Source organism: Suricata suricatta, chromosome 8, assembly GCF_006229205.1.
Source record: "Suricata suricatta isolate VVHF042 chromosome 8, meerkat_22Aug2017_6uvM2_HiC, whole genome shotgun sequence".
NCBI classification, from domain to species: Eukaryota; Metazoa; Chordata; class Mammalia; order Carnivora; family Herpestidae; genus Suricata; species Suricata suricatta.
Window position 1 is genome coordinate 52,330,164 of NC_043707.1, and position 9,709 is coordinate 52,339,872.

General features: G+C 37.5%; 1 protein-coding gene across 2 annotated transcripts; it reads left to right on the top strand.

Annotated features, from left to right (window-relative positions):
• The first annotated feature begins 217 nt into the window (after positions 1-217).
• Positions 218-9,438, top strand: TAF13 (TATA-box binding protein associated factor 13). Of its 2 annotated transcripts, XM_029947816.1 has the most exons (4): positions 218-311; positions 1,163-1,241; positions 5,644-5,741; positions 8,069-9,438. In XM_029947816.1, the coding sequence occupies exons 1-4, from the start codon at positions 285-287 to the stop codon at positions 8,237-8,239; spliced, it is 375 nt and encodes a 124-aa protein (XP_029803676.1). In that variant the 5' UTR covers positions 218-284; the 3' UTR covers positions 8,240-9,438. The 2 variants fall into 2 exon arrangements, with proteins under 2 accessions (XP_029803676.1, XP_029803677.1); XM_029947817.1 differs by lacking the exons at positions 218-311; positions 1,163-1,241 and adding an exon at positions 4,617-4,762.
• Positions 9,439-9,709: the final 271 nt, after the last annotated feature.

Here is a 9,709-nt window from a genome sequence, read left to right on the forward strand (position 1 = left end):
CCCAGTCCATGATTTCCTTTACTTTTCGAACGTTTAGTTAATTTGTGATCTTGATCACAGAGCCTAGAGCTCATCTCTCTCCCTCCCTAAACTCGGCTTGGGCCAGCTTGTACACTCGAAGCATTTTTCCACCCCAGCTGGCCGCCCCGGACTAGGGTCCACCCCGCCCCGCCCCTCCCAGCGCGTCACCGGAAGTGAGGCCGCGGAAATAGTAAAACTCGCTGGGAGCCAAGCAGCGGAGCTGTGTAAGCTGGGTGGTGGACCTTTGTAAGCTGGCTGTTGGCATGGCAGACGAGGAGGAAGATCCTACTGTGAGTGACCACCACTGTTACAACCTACTCTTTTTTTCACTCCCTGGGGTGCAGAAGTGGAGCTCGAGTTCAGAATCACTGGAAATTTTACTTAGCGAATTCACTGGAGAGAGTTCGGGGACTTAATGCTATGCTAGCCTTTCCCTTCCTATTCATCTCTTAGTATATAGAGCAGGACGTGAAGGAAGAGTGGGAAGGGGGCCCCTTGCCCTTTGCTTTTGGTCTGTATTTGTCACTCTTTGTATCGACTAGAGAATCATCAGAGGACAGAGCTAATATTTTTAGCTCTCATGAACCAACACTTCAACTAGTAACAAAACGATATACTTACTGTAAAGTAGTGGGGATAATGGACCGAAAGTCAGGGAACTTGGGTTTCAAAATGTCTTATTATCTGTGAGCAAGTTACTTAACTTTGAGCCTTGTTTTTCGAGTCGTAAAATGGGGTTAAGGCTTACTTGAAGAAAGTTCCTAGCACTGTATAAGCAATGCTTAGTAAACAATAAAGACTGTTTTACTTACTTTGATTTAGTACCACGCTTAACGGTGAAACTGTGTAGTAATAGGCTAACAGGTTGGTTAAAAAAAAAAAAGTGCGGCCATTGAAACGCTTCCAGGAGAGGCAGTAAGATTGTTAGGGACACTGCAGGAGCCATTCCTGCATTGAGTGGGAAGTTGGACTGGATAGTTTTTAAGGCTCTTAAAATGCTAAGGTTTTATGATTTTTTTTGCTGCTTGTTTTAGGCATTCTGGCATGATATCAGTGTTGAAAATGCAAAAAAATTAATGTTAATTATTTAAAAATCAAATGCAGTGGTTGACATTTCTGTATTTATATTTTTGCCTTCTAGTTTGAGGAAGAAAATGAAGAAATTGGAGGAGGTGCAGAAGGAGGACAGGGTAGAAGGAAGAGACTTTTTTCTAAAGAATGTAAGTAATATTTGGCAGTGATTTAATTATAGATGATAACTTTTGGACATGTTTGTTCAAAGTAGATTAATGTTCTGAATGTGTTTCCCTTTAGGGACAATATTCTCAGACTTGCCTATAAAATTGTTTAACTTGTGAATCATAGATAGTAATGATCCTAACCCCAATTTATATGTTTGTATTTATGTATTTATATATGTGTTGGTGTTGTGTTTACGCAATTTTGTTTTTCATTTTTATTTTAGATAGCAGGAAACTCAAGCATGCGTCATGCTCAGCGTGGAGCCCAACTTGGGACTCCATCCCATGATCTTGGGAGCATAGCCTGAGCCAAAATCAAGAGTCAGTCACTCAACCAAGTGAGCCACCTATGTGCCCCCACATTTTTTAAAAATGTTTTTATTTATTTTTGAGAGAGAGAGAGAGAGAGAGAGAGAGAGAGAGAGAGACAGCGTGAGCAGGGGAGAGTTAGAGAGAGAGGGAAGAAGGAGACACAGAATCTGAAGACAGGCTCCAGGCTCTGAGCCAGCTGTCAGCACAGAGCCTGACACGGGGCTCAAACCCACAAACTGTGAGATCATGACCTGAGCCAAAGTTGGACGCTTAACCGACCGAGCCACCCAGGTGCACTCCCCCCCCACCTTTTTTTTTAAATACCCATTTTTTTTAATGAAAAAATGTGATCACTGTTTCAACTCAGGGCCTAAGAACATACCTCCATTACTTTTTATGTCCTTTACTATTACAGCAGTAGGAGCAGGGACTCCTTTGTCTATAACTCAAAGGTTATGATGGATGCTGGAACAGGTGCTGAGGGTAGGAATTAAGTTGGGGCTTTGGACTGGGGCACCTGGATGGCTCAGTCCGTTAAGTGTCTGACTTTAGCTCAGGCCATGATCTCACGGTCTGTGGGTTTGAGCCCCGCGTTGAGCTCTGTGCTGACAGCTCAGAGCCTGGAGCCTGCTTCAGATTCTGTGTCTTCATCTTTCTCTGCCCCTCCCCCGCTCGCTCTCTGCCTTTCTCTCTCAAAATAAAAACCTAAAAAAAATTTTTTTTAAGTTGGGGCTTTGGACTAAGCCATTGGAAATTACAGAAAAATGGTGAACGGTGTAAGACATTACAGTGACATAGAGATTATAATGTATTGGTTCTCAGTACAACCTGAGAACAGCCTACTCCCTCAGCAGACAGGTTTGACCCTTTTTTGGCAAGCAGGTGTGTCTAGTGATGGTCAAAGCCAGCCCATGAAAGGCACTGTGAGAATGCACTCTCCATCCTGTGTCCTTTACTTATAGTTATGTCTGAGTATTGACAAATGAATATATGGTTTATTTATGCTGGGTCAGACTAAGTTGTTTCCAAATGTCTTGAAACTGCAGTCCATATGTCTTTTTATTTTTATATTATTAATGACTCAAGTCCTCCATATCTCAATATCTCACTAAAGCTGACCACTGTTTAATCCATCTCTGATACTATTTATTCCAATTGTATGTATTTTTACTTATATCAGCATAAGAAGGGGATTCCCACTCCACAGTTCTCAGTGTGATGTTTGCATAGTCAGTTGTTAGCAGAAACCTTTGTTTTTCTTGAATTGCTTTATTTTTGTGATGATAAGAATTTGGAATTTTCACAGCCTTCTTCTCGTCTTACCTGAGTCTTGATATATCTTACTGGCCAAGATCTGTTCTCCTAAATCTTCTTTAAAAAAATTTTTTTTTGCTACTGTAACACAAAGTTTCAAAGCATTCACTGGTATTTGTGTCTTTGTAAGCCCTTTAACCAAGTGCAGTTTACATACATACTGGTGAATTATGTCCATCAAAATGTTAATGACAAAGTATCTTATTCAAAATATTTAAGGAAAAATTGTAAGCATACAATGGAGTATTCAGGCAGACAAGTAATGTCTAAAATGTTAGCCAAATGAGCAAAGTCACCGTCACAAGCAATATATATTAACACCACGTTATTCATTAAGAGAGCACATCAGGGGTGCCTGGGTGCCTCAGTCAGTTAAGAGAGCACATCACCTCTGTGGTACCCTTCCTAGTAATGGGTACCCACAGCCTAATCATGAAAGAACACCAGACAAACCCAAATTCGGGAACATTCTACAAGATAACTAACGGGTATTCTTCCACAGTGTCAAGGTTATAAAAGACTGAGGAACTATCACTGATCAGTGAAAAGTAAAGAGGCATGGTAATTAAATAATGTGGGATAAAGGATATTGGTTGAAAAACTGGTAGAATCTGAGTAAGTTCTATTTTTGTATCAGTGTTAATTTCTTAGTTTTGATAAATGCTTTGGTTATATAAGATGTTAGCATAAGGGGAAAGTAGATATAGGGTATTTGGGAACTCTGTACTATTTTTTGCAACTATTCTGTAAGTCTGAAATTATCTCAAAAAAAAAAAAAAAGGAGCAAAAAAGTTGTCAGAATCCAAAAGAGAAAAAAAAAATTACTTGTTTTCTACTCCCTGTATCGGACATAGAGGCTCTTACCAGTTTAAACTCTAGGGGTACTTCTATCCCAGGTTGACTTCCAAATCACCTCTGTCTTTTCTTCCCTAGGCTTGATCTACTTAATTCTCCTTTCAGTTCTCCCAGCTTTTGCTTCTCCTAAACAGGAATGATTCTTAATGTACTCATTTCTTCCTTTACTTTTTTTTAAATTTTAAAATGTTTTTATTTATTTTTGAGAGAGAGACAGTACGAGCAGAGGAGAGTCAGAGAGAGAGGGAGACACAGAATCCGAAGACGGGCTCTATGCTCGGAGCTAGCTGTCAGCCCAGAGCCCGACGCTGGGCTCGAACCCACGAATGTGAGATCATGACCTGAGCCGAAGTCGGACGCTCAACCAACTGAGCCACCCAGGCACCCCTTCCTTTACTATTTAAAAATTTTTTTTTAATTTTTATTTAATTTTGAGAAAGACAGAGCAGGAGTAGGGGAGGGGCAGAGAGAGAGGGAGACAGACTCTGAAGCAAGCTTCAGGCTCTGAGCTGTCAGCACAGAGCCAGATATTGGGCTTGAGCCCATGAACTGCAAGATCATTACCTGAGCAGAAGGTGGCCACTTTACCAACAACCACTCAGACAGCCCTCATTTCTCCCTTTAGAAATGTCCTAGGAGTTTCTTTTTTTCTTTACCGTACTTAAATTGTACTAGTCTTAAATTAACAGCTTGATGAGTTTTACATATTTACATGTAACCACCACTCAGGTCCAATACAAAACATTTCCAACCTATGACAGGTTTGTTTTCTTTTTAACATTTATATACCCCTTTTAGAACTGTTAAGAATTGATTATTCTTTCAAGAAAAATACGCACACACAAATAATGTATAAACTTTTTGCGTTTAGTTTCAGAAGAGTTCAAGGATCTCTCAAAGCCCACCCATGGACTGAGAGTTTATAGACTATAAGATGAGAATCCACGTGGATCCCATCTGCCTTGAACTACCACGAAGTGTAATACTGTTACGGGTGGGAATGTTGACGCTGAAGCCGGGTCAGTTGCATTCAAACTGAGGTTCCCTCCCTTACTGTCCGTGTGGAAAATCACTTAGCTCAGTACCTCCATTTTCTCACCTGTATGGAAAAGAGACCATAATAGTATTTACTTCAAAGGATTGTTGTGAGGATTAGATGAGTTATGTATGTGAAAAGCTTAAAACTATATCCCTGATACATAGTAAGGGCTATGTAAGTTTTAGCTCTTAGCACTTATTGTTATTACTCTGTATTAGACTTTCTCTTTTTCATTTTCTATGGTTCTTTCAGTAGAAGCCTGAAAGGACTTTATAGCAGTGCATTGATCTAGGGAATGAAATGTCAAGGTTCTACATAGTTTGCTGTCTCCTTTCAATTACCCTGTTCTTCGTCTAAGAAGTAATTAGAAATTTCTCTCATGTCCTTTTTCCTATGTTAGTATCGGAAAGGATTTTGCCTTCTCTTTTCCAGTGCCCCCCTGCCTGCCTCCCTCACCCCCCACACCACTCCCCACACACACGGAACACTCCCGGCCAGGGCTGAGCCGTTGCTGCTCCTCCTGTCTCTGGCGTGGAGTTTCCTACTTAAAGGTATTCTGGGGTTGTTGGTGAATAGATCATAGAGGTTAGGGAAAGAATATTGATATCAGGGTTCAGTGGCTAGGAGGGAACGGAAGTTCCTTCTGGGAAGGACAGGTAGGAACAGTTGTAGGAACAATAGGTTATGAGATTGTGGTTAAAAATCTTTTATACCAAAATCCATACTTGTAGACAACAAATATAATGTAAATATATGTTTATACAAGGATCTTCTCTTACTTGGTACTTTTCTAATTTGAAAAAGGTATTGGTAAAATTGTTAAATTTGTTGAAGCAAACAAAAATGATTGTTCTTTTGCAGTGCGATGTATGATGTATGGGTTTGGGGATGACCAGAATCCTTATACTGAGTCAGTGGATATTCTTGAAGACCTTGTCATAGAGTTCATCACTGAAATGGTAAGAATTTTTTTTTTTGTAATTGGTCTTAGTTAATTGAGTAATAGATTTGAAATTTTTTTTAAGATTTTATTTTATTTTCAAGAGGGGGAGTGGAGCAGTCACACATGTGTGGGGGAGGGGCTGAGGAGGGGGGGAGAGAGAGAGCATCTGAAGCAGGCTCCGTGCCTCATCGTGGAGCCAGACATGGGGCTCCATCTCAGGACGGTGAGATCATGACCCAGCTCAGTCGGTTAAGCATCCGACTCTTGCTTTCAGCTCAGGTCATGATTTCATGGTTTGGGAATTCACACCTGAGCCTGCTAGGGATTTTCTCTCTCTCTCCCTCCCATTCTCTTTGCCTATCCCCTCTGCCTCTGCTCGTGCTCTCAAGTACTGTCTCTCTCAAAATAAATAAATAAACTTAAAAAATATTTAAGATATATATAATATACACATATAAACATATACACGTGTATATGTGTACACACAATATTCTACCCTCTACTGAATTTTATTTGGAAGGACATAATTATAAGATCCTTAAATAAAATTTATAAAAACCATAATCCCATCATCTAAGATCTCCCCTTGCAGTATTTATTTAAAAATGTATACAGTGCTTCTGCTAGGAATTTACCCAAGGGATACAGGAGTGCTGATGCATAGGGGCACATGTACCCCAGTGTTCATTGGGCTTTCAACAATAGCCCAATCATGGAAAGAGCCTAAATGTCCATCAACTGACAAATGGATCAAGAAGATGTATGTGGTTTATCTATACAATGGAATACTAGATGGCAATGAGAAAGAATGAAATCTGGACATTTGTAGCAACGTGGATAGAACTCAGGGGTGTTATGCTAAGTGTCATGCAGAGAAGGACAGATACTATATGTTTTCACTCATATGTAAAACAAGAGAAACTTTACAGAGGACCCTAGGGGAGGGGAAGGGGAAAAATAGTTAAGGAGAGAAAGAGAGGCAAACTATAAGAGACACTTAAATACTGAGAACAAACAGAGGGTTGATGAGGTGGTGGGGAGAAGGGAAAATGGGTGATGGGCATGGAGGAGGGCACTTGTTGGGATGAGCACTGGGTGTTATATAGAAACCAACCTGACAATAAACTACAAAAGAAAAAAATAAATAAAAAATAAAAATGTATACAGAGCTTACATACAGTGGTACTCATGGTAAACATTTCTTTTACTCGGAGTTTTAGAATACATATTTTCTATATTCTCATCACAATTTTTTAGTAGTTAGATAAAATTCATTTAAATTACTTTCTAATATATTTAACTATTTCTCTCTTGCATAAGTTAGTTACAGATTATTTGATTATTTTGAACCAAATAGGACCATATTCGTGAAATTTCCTCCCATCTCCTACTTGGACATATTCACAAGGATAGGAATACTGAGTTTGATTGTGTTTCTGTGAATTTTTACCCTGTGTTATGGATTATTTCCTTAGTACAGAGTAACAAGTAAAATTCTTGTGTCAGAAAGTATGCACTTAAAAAAATTTTCTTCCATTTATGAAAGTAATATTCATTAAATTTAGGAATTATTAAAAAGTACAGGAGAGAAAATAGAAATCTGTAATCCTGCCATCTAGACAACTAATGCTAAGATTTTGGTGGATATTTTTTGGTTTTATGCACATGTTTTTAAACTTTATTAAGTTGAAATCTTATAGTATATTTAGTCCTAGAGCCTTCTTTTTCACGTAAGTAAGCCTTCTTTTTCACTTTCCCTATGTCATTGCATAATGTTCTACAAATATTTTTACTGGCTTCATAATATTAATTGGTTGGATGTTCCCAAATTTGTTTATTTAATGCCTTACTTTCCCCTTTTTTAGTCCTTAGAAATATATTATGATGAACCTTTGTTTTAGCACACAATGAATATATGATAGGAGATGAGATTTATTTGAATTTAAAGGGAAAAAACTATTTATCTGTTACTAATTTAATTTTTTTACTCACTATTTATTGGCTACTAGACAGAAATATTAAATGAAATGTGCAGTGACAATGAAATTATAGAATTATTTTATACAAATGAAGACAAAGACTATATATACCAAAAAAACAAAAAAAAAGAAACCACAACTTTGATAGTTTTAATGTCATTAGTATTCCAAAGAAGTCTAAAGCATCAGGAGAAGCATTGGTATAACACAGTAGCAAGTGGCCAAAGGACACGAACAGAAAGACAATTCACAAATAGATAGCAATAATTAGAAGAGAAAGTGTTCAAATTCACCGGGATTAAATAAATGCAAATAAAAAGTAAAATACTAGATTTTTAAAAATTAATTAATTTCTTTGTAATAGACTCACAAGGCGATGTCAATCGGAAGACAAGGTCGAGTACAAGTTGAAGATATCGTCTTCTTGATTCGAAAGGACCCAAGGAAGTTTGCTAGGGTTAAAGACTTGCTTACTATGAATGAAGAATTAAAACGGGCTAGAAAAGCATTTGATGAGGCGAACTATGGATCTTGACACCTTTTGTACTTAATGAATCTTCATTATCTTCTGGGGAAGCCCTATATGATAACTGTATATTTTTCACTGTAAGGTCCCTTTATCTAGCCATGAAGGTGAAAGATGGAGGAACACAAAGGTTTCAGTTTTTATTTTCATGTCTTCAATTTTAGAGATGTTTGAGCCTTGAATTGTCTGCCATTATATTACTATACTTGAATTACTTACTGGGTTTTAATGACCACGTGTAATTTGAAGTACCTTGAAAACCATGCAGTTCCTTCTGACTTTTGACTGTCTAAATGGTGAAGTAGTATTTATGTATTAGGTGTATTTGTGCCACTAGGTATAGGCTATACTGTAGGTGTTTAATATATGAAATCTAAAGGGCACCTTTGACTCTGATTGCTTAGACGTGTTTCATGTCTTCTAAAATTTTTAGACTACAGTAGTCTAAGAGATTATTAAAAGATAGTGAACTGGTTTGTTGGTTTTTTTAGGGAGAAGACACAAGAAAATACAGTCTTTTGTAAGAACATTTATCTCTAGTAGTCTAGAAGGTTATTAAAGATACTGAACTTGTTTGCTTTTTTTTTAGGGTGAAGATACAAGAAAATAATAGTCTTTTGTAGGAGTGTTTATCTGTCTTAAGATATTTGTTGTTTAATATTCTTTTCTTTAGATAATAAGAAATGTTTTTTTAAACTAAAAGTTTCATGTGAATTCTTCTGTATTGGAAGGCTTTTTTGATTTAAAACCTTTTTAGCTTATAATGTACTAGTTGTCAAATTTTAAGGGAACTCATTTTCCCAGGTTGGATTAAAGCTTCTAAGAATAACTGTTTTCAGTGGTAGGAATGGTATTGTTTAAAAAGCTGATGGCAGGATAAGCATTTGGGATAGTGTTTTATTAACATATTTGTTAGTAGTTGTTCATTGTGGAAATGTGTACTTGACTGAAACCATGTATGGTTTTGGAAACCGCTTTTATAGTTCAGGATATACAAGTTTTGTCTGTGTTTAGCTTATTGTATTAAATTATTGCACTTAGTTTAAAATAAGGATTCAAACTGCATTTAAAGGGATCACTGAATATTACTCTGTGAAACAGTGTTTTATATGCTGCTTGTAACATAAATCAATATGTAAGAGAATTTTACTTTCTTAACCTGTTGATACAAGGAATAAAGTCAAAAATTAAAAAGATGAATACATGAATTTGACTATGTGATTTATAAGCTTTTTCTCTCCATTACTAGTAATATAATTGTGTTGCTTAATCTCACTAAAAACTTTTTTTTCCTTATAATTAAAAAAAATTTTTTTTCTGTTTTTTATTTATTTTTGAGAGACAGAGAGACAGCGCAAGCAGGGGAGGGTCAGAGACAGGGGGAGACACAGAATCTGAAGCAGGCTCCAGGCTCTGAGCTAGCTGTCAGCACAGAGCCTGATGCGGGGCTCGAACCCACGAACCGTGAGATCATGACCT

What these genes read in the sequence shown, in the direction of transcription:
- TAF13 (XM_029947816.1), top strand. Translation starts at nt 285, where the DNA reads ATGGCAGACGAGGAGGAAGATCCTACT. An exon ending in ACGAGGAGGAAGATCCTACT is followed by an intron (nt 312 to 1,162) that starts GTGAGTGACCAC and finishes TTTGCCTTCTAG; the next exon opens with TTTGAGGAAGAAAATGAAGA. An exon ending in GAGACTTTTTTCTAAAGAAT is followed by an intron (nt 1,242 to 5,643) that starts GTAAGTAATATT and finishes GTTCTTTTGCAG; the next exon opens with TGCGATGTATGATGTATGGG.